The sequence below is a fragment of the Notolepis coatsorum genome (genome assembly GCF_963971535.1).
Source record: "Notolepis coatsorum genome assembly, chromosome: 14".
In the NCBI taxonomy this organism is placed as follows: Eukaryota; Metazoa; Chordata; class Actinopteri; order Aulopiformes; family Paralepididae; genus Notolepis; species Notolepis coatsorum.
Genome location: NC_140178.1, coordinates 52,060,116 through 52,075,241, shown reverse-complemented (window position 1 = coordinate 52,075,241; position 15,126 = coordinate 52,060,116). Strand labels below are relative to the sequence as shown.

Genomic DNA, 15,126 nt, shown 5'->3' with positions numbered 1-15,126 from the left:
GGTCTGTTGGTTTACGAAAAATAGTAGTGTTCAGGTTTCCCTGATTATCTGTTGATATCCGTAAGTCTAGGAAATCAATATGTTCTCTGCTGTGTACCATCGTGAATTTTAAAGTGTGATGTGTACCATTGATATACTCCCTGAACTGGAATAACTCATCTTCCGAGCCAACAAACACCATGAGAATGTCATCTATGTACCTTTTCCAAAAAATTACATTTTTCAAGAGGGGCGAGGCATCTTGGTTGTGGATAAACTGGGATTCCCAGTGGCCCATAAATAGGTTGGCGTAATTAGGTGCGAATGCAGAACCCATGGCAGTACCCTGGATTTGAATGTACCATTTATCATCAAGCATAAAGTAATTGGATTTCAAAGTAAAAAATCAGAGGAGACTTCATCATTTGTACCCAGAAAAAATGACATAGCCGCCAGGCCATCCTCATGTGGAATATTAGTATAAAGACTCTCTACATCAAAGGATACTAGATATGCATTTTGTGGGATGGACGTTTTTAACGACTTCAACACATCCCTAGTATCTGCAAGGTATGAAGGTAATGTCTTTACAATATCTTTGATGAAATAGTCCACAAATTGACTTAGAGGTTCTGATAAGGAATTGTTTCCCGAGACTATGGGGCGTCCTGGCGGGTTTGTAAATTTTTTATGAATTTTTGGTAATAGATAAAAAAAACAGGTGTGACAGGGAATTCAACTTTTAGGAACTCATATTGTTTTTTTGTGATGTTCTTACTCTTAAGTGCATCATCCAGTATCTTGTCTCTGTCTGTCATCAACTGTTCAACAGGGTTGTGAAGAAGAGACTTGTAAAACGCAGTATTGCTAAGTTGCCGTGTGGCTTCATACATGTAATCTTTAACATTTTGTATTACAATAGAGCCACCCTTATCTGCCGGCTTGATAATAATATATATATAACACATAGAGTCCAGTCTTACCAGGTTATTGGCATCATACACTATGATCTCTCCTATGGTGGCGCTGCCAGGGTAGGCTAGGTATGAGTTGGAATGGTTGATGGAGAGAGCACACAGACCTGGGAGAGGAGAGAAAACATACTGCATACTGTGTAGTACCAGTATATATAGGTGTGTGTCTATATATATATATACTGTATATACCACTGGAGGTAGTATAATATTATGCAATCCTAACTTTGTAGAATATATTGAATATAGTATGTGAGTGACCATTAGAACAAAGATCAATAGACAACACTGGTCACGTTCAAACGTTTAAGGGGCATTTCACCTACAATGTACATCTCTGAACCCTATTTTTGTTCCAGTGTAGTACATTTTCCAAGATGGATAATTGCTCCAGACTTTAGTTGAATAGATATTTGGTTGTAATTATTTGTTTTGATGTGAAATCCTAATTATTATTTTTTTTTTTAATAAACATATTCATTGTACAAAATAATTAATATAAACTCTATTTTACAAACATAATCCTTCCACAAATCTTTTGGCTTTTCCCCCCCAGCTACATCTGTTGTCTACTCTACATCGTCTACAGTTGTAATTGACACACAACACAAGGATGACATCACATGAGGACAAATTCAGACTCCTCAACTCTCAATATCTGGCAAACCAAATTAATTTGTGCAAGACTGCACAGAGTGCTGGGATATGTGTGAGACTGTGTGCAGAATACATTAAGTGCTATAGGGTAATAGGAAATAGGGTTAGCCTTTAATGTTAATTCCTCAAAACAAGTATGACTAAAAGGATGGAGGATGGTGGTCAACCGATGTTTTTTTTTTTCAATGGCCAATGCCGATATTTAGAGAGCAGGGCAACCGATGGCCAATATATAATGCTGATATGTTTTATTCTTTTGGATCTGATAAACTACAACAATTTAATAATAATAACAAATGAGACACAAAATTGCTGAACCAAAATGAACATTTATTTAATGTTATTGCCTGTTATTTTTGACACTTTGTCCACAGTACTCAATTTAGATCTGTTGCCATGTCCACTGAACCCTTTGGAACCCCTACTGAGACAATAGCTCTTAACTCGAAACAAAAAACAATTATGGCATTTACATCTCTCTTAGCGAGACGCATTATACTGTTAGACTGGAAATTCACCAACAGTCCTTCCATAGCACGATGGCTCAACAGTGTCATGTTCTTTCTCAAACTTGAGAAAATAAAATACACTATCAGGGGCTCAAGTACAACATTTTACAACATATGGCAGCCCTTTATAAGCCATGTTAACGAACTACAGCGTCTGCTTCCCGGTTGATCCCGATGTTCACCTGCTCTCTCAGGTGCTGGGTTTCTTCTTCCCATGTGAACTGCACTGCTATGTCTGTCAGGCCTCTCCTTTTTGGGTGAGCTGACCTGGTGTCCAAGGGGTCTCCTTCCTGTGTGAATTGACCTGCTGGATCTATCGGGGCTCTCCTGTATCTGTCGAGCGGACACTAATTAGATGCTAGATCCCACCCCAGCCACTCCCAGTAGTTAAGGACTTAGATGAAGCATGCGTGTGTGAATGTGTGTGCATGCGTGTATAGGGAAGGAGGGGGGGGGTTACTGGGAGGGCTCAGATTGTTTATTGTATTTTCATTTATCATTTATTTAATTAGTGTATCTGTATTACGTACCCAAGATGTGAGTTACATTTATTTTAAAGTCGTGTTTGTTTATAACACATTTTATTAATTTTTTTTTGCATTTTTGTAATCCATCAGAGATGTAAGCCTTGGGCCTCTACACAGAATACTTCGTGCCTGTTTGTGTTGCTTTATATTTTTGTAATTTTTATTATTATTATATTTTTTTTATTTGTATTTCAATGTCAATCTTTCAATTTCAATGTCTTTTTGTCTTTTTGTCGTTTGTGTAAAAAGCGAAAAAAAAACTATAAAAATATCTTTAAAAAAATGTAATGTTATTGTCTGAAGTTTTACAGACAATCAGCATTCCGTCTCAGTGCACTTGTTTTAAATTGTTCACTCGCACAACAGATTCGGTTCCAACGAATCCACTACAATCTCTCATTAAACAGGTTGGCATTTTTTGGAGCTGGCCAATGTCGATTAGATGCAGATTATCTCAAAATGTAAAATATTGATCCATCACTAGATTTCACTCCATATCCAACAACCCGGCTCTTTGCTACCACCACTGCACCATGGAGAGGCGAGGCTGTGTGTGACAACAAACCACAACAGTACTTGTTGTTCCAGCCTTGTTGTTGGGCTCTGTGTCCTACCTGAGAGATTGGCTGGCGTGTTGAGCAAGGTCTTGAGGAGCTTCATGTCTTTGATGTTGTGGATGTAAACCGACTCCTCCAGGCAAACCACCAGCCTCTGCAGGAGACAACACACACTCCGGGACATGAGCGACATGCGCTTGTTTACTTTTGTACATTTGTACACAGCCTCGCTCTGAGTCAATGAGCAGAGCCTCTAGGTCCACCTCTAGGGGTGACTGCAGTGTTCCATGGTAAGGCAAACATATTGTGCTTCTCAGAAACTAAGCTTGACGATTCTGTAAAAGATCCAGAGATAGAATTTGAGAACTACTCAATAATCAGGAATGATAGGAACAAGCATGGAGGTGGTGTCTGTATGTACATACATAAAGATACCAAATTCATTAACAGAACAGACCTGAATCATGAATCAATTGAAACTGTATAGGTTGAAATCCTGTTCAAAAGGGCGAAATCCATACTAGTTGGCTCAATCTACAGACCGCCAGATCATAGTGGCTTTTATGATACACTTGACGGGTGTTTAGCTGGAGTTGAGGATGTAGACAAAATTCTTATTGGAGACTGGAACACGGATATGCAACGAAAAGATGCACCCGTCTTCAAGTCATTCAGTAGGTTTTGCGATCTGCACGGCCTCAGCCAGCTAATCACCCAACCCACACGTGTATGTGAATCAACACAGACTACCATTGACCTCATTCTGACCTCTGACAAGTCCAATATCTCCAATAAAGGGGTTATAGCATGCAGGTTAAGTGATCATTATATGATATTCTGTACCCGCAAAAAGCTAAAACAAAAGGCCGGCTGTCACAAAACAGTCAAATCTAGAGACCTCAAAACCTACTCTAGCGAGGCCTTCAACCTAGAACTGGAGAGACTGGACTGGTCAGAAGAGCTCAGTGGTACACTAGTTGAAGAAACATGGCTTGGTTTCAAAACCAAATTCTCAACAATACTAAAAGACATGGCCCCCCTAAGAACCACCAGGGTAAAAAATCGCGCTGAGTCATGGATGCACTCCGAAATATTGACCACTATGAAAACCAGAGACAAAAAATGCTTGAAATGAGTTTTGTAAAAGTCAGTCAAAGCTTACCAAAAGCTCGAGCAGTGAACTCCAAGCCCACGTGACTGAACTCAAACTGCAAAGAAACAGACTAAGAAATGACGTAAACTCCATGATCAAAACCGCAAAAAAGAATTTCATCAATGACAAAACTGAGGAAAACAAAAATAAACCCTGTGAACTTTGGAAATTACTCAATAATCAAATAGGCTGCAGTAAAAAACTTAAAACCAGATTTTCAAACATAAACATAAAGACGGACAACACGCTCATCACAGACAAGCTGGATGTGGCCAATTACTTAAACATTTTCTTCACAAACATAGCCACAACACTGGTAAATAAACTACCCTTCCACTCAGGGAATTTTGGGGTAGAACACATCATAGCCTACTACAATAACCTAGGGGTCCGCAAAGACGATTTCAAACTAGAAATGGTAACAACAGCTGAGGTACTCAAAAAAACTGAGCGCCCTCCAACCTAACAAGGCCACTGGCCATGACAATATCCCCTCCAAATTCCTCAGTAGCCGCCATCACCCCAGTCATCACACGCATAATAAACCTCTCCATAAAACAGGGACACGTACCCAAAGACTTCAAAATTGCGAGAGTAACCCCCCTGCTCAAAAAGGGCAGCAAATTAGACCCAGGCAACTACCGCCCTGTTTCTATTCTTACCTCCATCTCGAAAGTCATGGAAAAAATAGTATACGAACAGGTCGAAAAGTACCTCGCGGAAGAAAATCGAATGTACGAATTCCAATCTGGCTTCAGAACATCCCACTCCACTGACACATGCCTTCTCTATTTGAACGACCACATCAAACAAGAGGTGGACACGGGCAAATACTGCGGCATGGTCATGCTGGACCTACAAAAGGCCTTCGACACTGTCAATCACTCCATTCTGATTGACAAGCAAAAGCAGGGCTGTACGCTAAGCTTTTTCACTAGGGGCACACTTGCCCCTAAATGAGAAATTTAGGGGCAAAAAAATTTGTTTAGGGGCAAATTTTTAAATAACAATTTTACCATTATTTATATCAATTGTTTTTGATTTTTAAAAAAATAAAGAAAATAATTTGATATAATTTTTTTTAATAAAATATATATATTATATACTCATACTTGTAGTTGTATTATCTGCGAGACATCGCCACCACGCAACAAGTCAAAATGCTTGCTATATGCAACCAGCTCCACTGTCTGTGTGTACTCGAGTAGCCTCCAGCTACGGCCAGGATTCTCCGGAGCTGCAGCTGGACCCTATACTGTAGCCTCCAGCTACAGCCAGGATTCTCCGGCGCTGCAGCTGGACCCTATTGACTATATTCAGCGTGCCCTCAGCTCGAATACGCATCGACTCAGTGTTATAAGACATTGATATCAGGAGCTATCTGAACTATTTAGTTTAAAGGGGAACTCCAACATTTTGGGAAATTAGCTTATTTAACATTTTCCCTGGAGTTAGACAAGAAGATACATACCTTTTTTGTCTCTGTGCGTGCATTTTAGCTTTGGGAATAGACGCTCCGTTAGCATAGCTTAGCTTCATCACTGGAAGTGAGGCAGGACAGTAGCCTTACAGTGCCTTACAGTGTATTGCAAGGTCTGACATTGACCAAATTTGATATGCATGACCTTGGTGGGCTCTAGGTCAACTCCTGAAAAGGGGGTCAATGTCAGACCTTGCAATCAAAAGTTAGGGGGCGCACTGAAATTATGGCAAGGGTTATTAGCCCCCTAACTTTTGATTGCAAAGTCTGACATTGACCCCCTTTTCAGGAGTTGACCTAGAGCCCACCAAGGTCATGCATATCAAGTTTGGTCAATGTCAGACCTTGCAATACACTGTAAGGCACTGTAAGGCTACTGTCCTGCCTCACTTCCAGTGATGAAGCTAAGCTATGCTAACGGAGCGTCTATTCCCAAAGCTAAAATGCACGCACAGAGACAAAAAAGGTATGTATCTTCTTGTCTAACTCCAGGGAAGATGTTAAATAAGCTAATTTCCCAAAATGTTGGAGTTCCCCTTTAATGGGAGGTTTCGTTTTGAACAGTTAGGGTTGGGTACCGTTCACATTTGAACCAGTACTTGGGGATCGATAATGGTATACGACGACAGGGCTTGAGACTAACACCGTCCCGTCGTCCCGGGGGAAATAAAATATGTATTTGGGATGAAGAAAAATCCTCCACGGGGCCGGGACACAGTCGGGACGAAGAGGATTTATTTTCCCCCACTTGGAAAATGTCAACTGCGCCGACTGTCAGTGCGCATATCACTGTCAAATAGAGCTGCCGCGATTACCGCATTACCGCGGTATCGCTGTTACATCACGGCCACCGCAAAGTAGGCTGAATACCGCGTCACCGCTGTTTTTTATAATAATAAATTACCCTCCTCTCGTTGGGCTTGCGGCTCTGCAGATATACCCTACTCCTCTATCGAGGTTCCAAGCGACCCTATTGGGTACCAGAAAAGTCACGTGAAACATTGCAGACCACTGATTGGTCAGAAGAGAGACGCGTCACACGTTGTAGCGTCATGCAGTGTGTTACCACCAATCGGCAAGCGCGTATTAGGTTTTTACTTCCTGAATGTCAGCTCATCACAACACGGCTAATAACGTTAGCTTTAACTCTCCGCCAGAGTGGACTACCATCGCTCCTCAGGAGTACTAAACGAGACATAATGATTTTACTGTCTGCAACGAATGTTATAAAAGCCCTTCGTTCTATACACTTGTCTGATTGAAAACTTTATTAACAGACCGCAGAATGGGACAACTCAGCACGCTCTGAGCAAAGAAAGGAACTGAGATATGAATAGAGTATTGCTTGCCTTGCTATGGTCCGGTAAATACGCTGATGTTATTGAACGTATAACTATATAATGTTAATGCCACAAAACGAATGCCTTTATTATAAAGTAGTAACTTTATAGTAATAATAATAAGAAAGGGTCGGGGGGGTTAGGGGTAACCACCCCTGCCCGCGACACCGAGTGAACTGCGCACGACCAGAGGGGAAACTTCGAATCCGTGTTTCACTTTCAATAACTAATGCATGCTTGCCGAATCCCAAACAATATTCATGCTGCAAAGTCATCCTCTAAAGATAGACATTTAGACTAGAGGCAGGCTATATGCTATAAAGAGTAGACTACTACTAAAAAAAAAAATGCATTCAAACTTTTTTTTTTAATTTTTTGTGTGCGTGCGGTAATAACCGCGGCGGTAGGAAATATTTTGCAAATTTGTGCGGTAAGGAAAACATCAATACCGCGGCAGCTCTACTGTCAAACGGTGCGTGTCTTCCGAGTGCTCGCTTTAGTTGACAGTGGCACGAGACCACTGCACGAGACCCGCGGAAATATCAGAATGTTTAATAGAATGTTTAATAAAAGTTCTTGTGGTTCCGGCCATCCTCTAGCCATCCTCTCAGTCAAGGGAGCACTCTCAAACATGCTGCACTATTTGAAGTGTATAACGTTAAACAGAGCAGAAGAAGATGGAATAACAGACACAGACTGACCAACAGGGAACTGCATCCAACCCTAGTACAAAGGCAGGTCTGCGGTGGTGGCTACTGCCACTGCTGGCTCAATGTTCTCGACGGTCACATTTTCATTCGACGGCTCACTAGGAGGTGGAACGCGTCGAAATATGAAGCAATACTAACTTTACTTTTCTTCATAGGCATAGCTAAATCAGACAGTCAGCCAGTCTATCAGAGTGCTCAATCGATTTTCCCCACTCTCATACCTGAGTGCTCAGCTCGCGTGAGTGGCGTCATCACACGGCTTGGATAATTTAGGAGTGAAATGCGAATGCAAGGCTTGAAATCCCTACTCGCAAGCCCGCCCCCAAATATTATTTACCAATCGCAACGGCCAATTAAAGGGGCAATTTGCGACGAGCTCGTCGCACTGTACAGCCCTGTAAAGGCAATTGGTTTTGATAGTTTATCAGTGAGCTGGATGCAATCCTACCTGGAGGGTAGAGAACAGATGGTGGAGGTAAACGGTACCCTACCCCCCCCCCCTCCCAGTGAGCTGTGGTGTTCCACAAGGAAGCATACTAGGACCGCTAATGTTCCTAATTTATGCAAATGCCATGTCGTCAGCTTGTGACTGCAACTTGTTCCTGTTCGCGGATGACTCAGCCCTGCTGGTCTCTGACAAGAACAAGTTACAGGTTAAAAAAAACCTCAGCTCTGAACTAGGCAAAATCTGCACCTGGCTCGCTGATAACAAACTATCATAATTTACACCTGGGTAAAACAGAGTCCATTCTCTTCGGTTCAAATAACAAACTCAGCAAGACCGACGGCTTCTCAGTTACAGTGGGTGACAATATTGTCACAAGGAAAGATGAAATTACATACCTGGGTTCCATCCTAGAGGCAAATCTTTCCTGTGACAAAATGGCATCCAATGTAATCAAAAAAGTCAACCAACAAACTAGATTCCTGTACCGGATCTCCTCTCTGGTAAACAAGAATACCCTGAAGACTCTGGCAGGAGCACTCATTCAAGGGTACTACGACTATGCTTGCACCTCATGGTACCAAAGCACCTCAAAGGCGCTAAAAACTAAATTACAAACATCACAAAACAAACTGGTCAGACTACTGCTTGACCTTACTCCTAGAACCCACCTCACCCCTGCCCACTTTGACAACCTAGGATGGCTTAGCGTAGACGGCAGAGTGGGCAATGGGCCTGGTCTACAAGATACATTACACCACTAAGGTACCCATGTACATGTCAAAATACTTCCCAAAAGTGAATACCACGACCACAACACCAGAGGGAGCTCCACAAATCATGTTAAACCCAGATTCGGCTCAAACAAGGACTAAACACGTTTCGCAATTATGCCACATCAATGTGGAACGCCCTACCCACAGCTGTAAAGGAATGTGAATCACTACCCACTTTCAAAACCACTCTCAAAGAGCACCTACGGGGGACTGCAATTCGAAACTGGCCCCTGTAAATGTCTAAACCCAATGTACAGTGTGGTATATTTCTGCATAGAAAACATGTTTTAAATTCCCAGGAATCTACACTCAGGGATCCCTACTGTGTAAGGTTGGTAAAAGCAGAAAAGACAGGTATTTCAGTACTATTTTAATATAGTTTTACTAATGATTACAGATAGAGGCTCTGGTTTCAAACTGTGTCTCAAACCCCCTGGAGAGGGGGAGGGAGGCCAGGGTGAGATCACCCTTAACTTATACAATTCTAAAGAAGGCAATTATATTACTTTGTCTCTCTTCCACTGTAAATACTCTAGAGCGTATTTAGGCCAGGAGACAAACTAAAGACAACATTTCAACAGGTCATTTGTTTACTATAGCCAGAACTCAATCATAGGTCATTCAGGGAACCAACTGTTAGAAATAGGAGATTGCCACAAGCCTATCTTGAGGGCCGACTTCAAAAAGGAAAAAGGTCACCAGAGTCACTTACTATCTTTAAAACAGAGAGACCGGGGGTCTTGAGGTCTGTGTTAGCAGAAACCGACCTTAGGCTGTGTTATCACAGGAAGCCAACTAGGAGTGATAAAGCCAGCTGCGTGCAATAAAGATACGGTTGGGAGTAGGCCCTGGGGGAGACCGTTTGGTATGGCAAGCTTCAAAGACAGTGTCCGGTTACTCTTACAGGTACAGAATGCTCTCGTAGGAGGAGAAGACAGAGCTGAAAAAAGCAGAATTTGGATTAAACTAGGTTTAAAGACAATAAATAGTTATAATAGATACAGAATATTATCAGAAATATTCTGCCCATAGAAAATCAATAATCACCTCAGTATAAGACTATAAAGATACGGATTGATCCTTTAAAAGTTGAGTTACGCTATAAAACATTAGGAACCAAAGATTAGAAATCAGATCAAGATGCTTAGTGTTTTAAAAGGCTAAAACAAAGTTAAGGATTACTTTAGAATATAGAAATACAACCAGCATGGTTAGAGATCAAAAATAGGTTTAATTAGATAGTCAAATGGGGACAAAACTCAAGAAAAGACTTTTAGTAAATGTCTAGTCAAAATAAAGATTCAATCTCTAAGTTTAAAGACCATAAACGCAGGACAAAGTACTTTTAGCTGTTAAACTAGGAAAACGACTCATGCGCTATGTCGGTTTAGGAGAGAGGGCCGTTAAAACCAGAGGCTTTCCATATAAGGAGAAGAAATGATAAAAATAGTCTGTATATAAATATTACCATGCCCCTTTAAGATCCAAAATGGCCGATATCAAGCTTAGCCAATAGAAAGAAGTGAGGCCCCTAGCGATCGTCACTAGGACGACGCGGAAAGGGGGCGGGGAGGTGTCTTTAATTACAGGAGCTGACGGAGAAGGAGGGGCAGAAGAAAACAAGCGCACCCGCGCTGCGCCAGAGGATCGCTGAGACCAGAGTTGCCGGGGGCAACCAGCATAATAAAGAAACCAGCCTCGTGTTGCCAGGCCGACCTGAATCAACAAACCGGAAAACGCTACCACTACGACGGTTCGAGAACAGAGACAATAGAACGAGACGGCGTGAAGAGAATTGCAGAGCCAGACCTCTGTTAGACATAGAAAGTAATTCAAGTACTTGTTTAATTCTTTTAGTTTGTGTTTATTGGAATGAATAAACACAGCTGTTTTCTTCAAAACATCTCGTCCGTGCCTACTTCCTGCAAATTAAACCAATTGAATTTGAATTGAGTTAGTTGTCGCCGTGACCCGTGCTGAATTCGAACGAAGCCGATTGAAGACGACGGAAGCACTACTTCTCAAGGGACAGAGTCGCTCTCTCTCGTCGAGGTCTGCGACTGCTTCTTCAACAACGCATCAGCCAGGACAACGGATAACGGTGAGTTTGAGAAGATGTGGCATCTAAATTGGTGTAGGACGAGCAGTCTCCGAATGGGGTTTGCTGTAAGTATTGCCGTGCTAACCGGAAATGTGTTTGTGTCGGCAGACACCAGAAACCAATATTCACAACCTTGGTTCTGGTCTCGACCGCAAGAATAATGTCTAAGGAGCACAGATTTGGGTTAGGGAATTAAGGTGCGTTCGGTTACAAAACTTAGTGTAGTGAAATGGGTAGACATGAATTTACAACGCTAGCAGTCCTGCGTGGAACAGGGCTGATAGCGTTGTGGGTAGGGTAAAGGCCAATCAGACTGCTACCGATCAAGGTAGAAAAAAAGAGATTGGTACATGACTGGCTAAGATGGTATTTTTTAAGTGTGAGGGGGCTAGTATGGAGACTCGATCCACTCAAGGGGAGCGTACCGCTTGCTCTGCAGTTCGCCCCGTTGGGTGGGAAGAGGGCCATACAGTATGATGAATTGCAAACCCTCTATTAAACAGTAAGATGCTAGTCAGTAAGGACGGTAAAGTAAGGCTACACTAGGTGGGATCGTGCGCCCGCTGGGTTAAAGGGAAAGCGTGGAAGTCCAACAAAAGGATGGATTGCTTTAAATCGATGCGCGTGACATATTGATTTTTGTGAGACGTTGCAAATACTTCGAAAATGTACAATACATCGAAACAATTCGGCTCTGATTTGCATTTTTGTTCAAATCAGAGAAAAGAGGACTCGTAGATGAAGAATGACGTGGGATATCGGAGTTGGTAGAGATATTGGGAGCACAATGTAGTTACGAACTCCGATTCAAGCCAGAGGGCGACTGCGGTTAGCTGTCTTCGTGCGGACTCTCTGCAGAACTGGAGCAAATTCGTCTGAAAGGCTGGATCGTTGTTCCAAACGCCTGGTTAGTGTAGGGATAATAATAGTACTTATTTGGCTGGTCAGCTTTATGGTTAGGACATTGGGAAGAATTGCATATTACGGACGATGTTTAGATTAAAGTATGCACTTAAAAGTGGTAGCCCACACGTGACATATGCGGGAATAGACTACTTTTTGATGACGACGGGGGACAGTTACAGGGTACGGGAGAGCAGAATAGGAGTAGCGGACATATCGGATCACAGTGCCATATATCCGACAGTAGATCTAGAAGGGAGACGGAGGAACACGATCTGGAGACTAAATGTAGGAATATTAAATAACAAGGGGGTGGTGAGTCAGATCAAGGAGGAGATAGCCAGGTATAAGGAAGAAAATGACAACGGGCGGTAGATCCGAACATTCTATGGGACACACTGAAGGTGGTGATAAGGGGGAAATTGATGGAGAAGACAGCAATACTGAAGAAGGCCAGAACGGAGACATATCACAATCTGATAGGGAAGCTGAAAAAGCTAGAGGGGAGACACCAGATATCAAAAGAACAGGAAACGCTCGGAGAAATCAAAGAAGTAAAGGCCAGGATAAATAGGGAATTATTGACGGAAATAGAAAAGAAAGCGAGGTTCATGAAACAAACATACTATGAAGGGGGACCAAAAGCGACCAGACTGTTGGCTAGGAGAATTAGGACGCAACAGAAGTTGAACACGATACACACAATAAGGGATACAAAGACTAATGAAATATTGAGAGACCCAGCTGAAATAGAGAGGACATTTAGAGAATACTATGAGAAACTATACACAGAGCCAAAAGCAGCGGGAGAAGAGGAAATAGAAGCATATCTGGAGAAGCTAGAGTTACCATCGATAGGGAAAGAACAGAATGAAGAATTAAATAAAATAATTACGGAACGAGAACTGGAAGAGGCAATTAGTAGAGCTAAAAACAACAAATCTCCGGGGAGCGACGGATTCCCATCGACATTTAGAACGGAATTAGCACCCATGTTAGGGGCGGCGTTCAGACACACGATGGAAGAGGGCAAAATGCCCCCCTCGTGGAAGGAAGCCATAATCACCACGATACCGAAGGAAGGGAAGGATAGAGAATTATGTAGTAGTTTCAGACCTGTGTCCATACTCAATGTGGATTACAAGATGTATACATCGATAATATCAAAGAGATTTGAGACGTTTATGCCAGACATTATAGATGAAGATCAAACTGGATTTATTAAAAGGGAGACAGACACAGGACAACGTGAGAAAGACATTACACATAGTAGAGGAGATACAAAAACAAGGTGGTAGCGCGGTACTGATTAGCCTAGATGCAGAAAAAGCATTCGACAGTGTGAGCTGGACATTTTTATATAAAACATTGATGAGGTTCGGACTGAACGGGAGGGCGATGAAGATGATCAAGGCGCTATATCAAGAACCGACAGCGAGGGTTAAGGTGAATGGCAGCCTGACGGATAGAATCAGATTAGAGAGGGCTACCAGACAGGGATGTTGTCTCTCACCAACGCTCTTCGCCGTTTTCATAGAACCACTGGCACAACTGATCAGACAGACCGAGGACATTAAGGGAGTAAGGATAAAGGGAACGGAATATAAACTAGGCCTATTTGCGGACGACGTGATAGTATACATGAGGCAACCAGACAAGAGCTTCCCGGCACTGATGGATCTACTGAAGGATTATGGCCACTACTCAGGATACAAACTAAACGTGACAAAGACACAGACCTTAGCATGGAACTATACCCCAACGACGGAAATTAGGGAACAGTACGGGATAAGATGGGACATGGACAAGATTAAATACTTAGGGGTGAACATCACGAGAGGGGTGGGGAAACTGTTTGAGGCGAACTATACACAGATAAATCAGAACATCAAGAGAGACTTAGAGAGATGGACAGTAATGCCCTTGGACTTCAATTCAAGAATAGAGGTCATTAAAATGAACATACTATCAAGGTTACTGTACCTATTCCAGTCACTCACTACCGATACAAATACCACAGAATCAATTCAGGGAGTGGGACAGACTGATATCGAGGTTCATATGGGCGGGGAGAAGACCACGGGTCAGATATAAAACACTACAACTACCAAAGGAAGAGGGAGGGATGGCAGTACCCAGCCTACAAGATTATTACTATGCAGCACAACTGAGAGCAGTGACGTGCTGGTGTAACGACAGATATGAGGCAAGATGGAAAGACATTGAAAAAGAAGGGGAGGGATACAAGGTACAAGCTCTGGTGGGAGATAGGGAACTATTTAAAGAAAAAGAGGGACTATTAGATCCAATCACCAAATGCACCTTGACCATATGGAACAGAGTAGTAAAACACACAAATTGGAGAAGCAGTCAGGGGTTCTGAGATGGGTAGCACATGACAAGAGATTCAAACCAGGGAGGTTAGACCATGGATTCAGAAGGTGGGAGAGGGGGGGGGGGCAACAGCGATATGCAAAATGATAGAGAAGGGGGAAATGCAGACACTACAAAAATTAAAGGAGAAATTTGGACTAGAAAACAGGGACCACTTCAGATATCTACAGGTTAGAGACTACTACAACAAAGAAATAAGGGGGGCCAAAGACGAAGAACAGAATGGAATAATCAAGATGATAGTATGGGCATACAAAGGGGGGCAAGGAAGAGTAATATCAGCAATATACCGGGCTATAATGAACAGCAAGGGACACACAACCGATTACATAAGGGAGAAATGGGAGAGAGAACTAGAGATAGAAATAACAGGGAAGGAATGGGGGAACATATGCGAGGTGCAACATTCAACAACAGGATCGAGGATATGGAAAGAGTTTGGATGGAAAAACATAATCAGATTCTTTATAACCCCAGAGCTGAAGGGAAAATATGCACCAACACAAAGAGCATGCTGGAGGATGTGTGGGAAGGAGGGGGCAAATCACACGCACATATTCTGGGGATGTCAGAAGCTGAAGGGGTATTGGGAGGAGATAGGGGAGGCAATGATCAGAATAT

General features: G+C 42.4%; 1 protein-coding gene across 4 annotated transcripts in view; it reads right to left on the bottom strand.

Annotated features, from left to right (window-relative positions):
* Window positions 1-15,126, bottom strand: part of wipi1 (WD repeat domain, phosphoinositide interacting 1) — a 90,495-nt gene that overhangs the window by 42,162 nt on the left and 33,207 nt on the right. For 3 of the 4 annotated variants that reach the window (XM_084329385.1, XM_084329386.1, XM_084329388.1), the window contains 2 exons: window positions 3,261-3,357; window positions 963-1,060 (listed from right to left, as the gene is read on the bottom strand). The exons of the other annotated variant lie outside the window; for it this stretch is intronic. In XM_084329385.1, coding sequence (XP_084185511.1) covers window positions 963-1,060; window positions 3,261-3,357 — 195 coding nt within the window. The remainder of the gene's footprint in view (window positions 1-962; window positions 1,061-3,260; window positions 3,358-15,126) is intronic. 4 annotated transcript variants of the gene reach the window in all.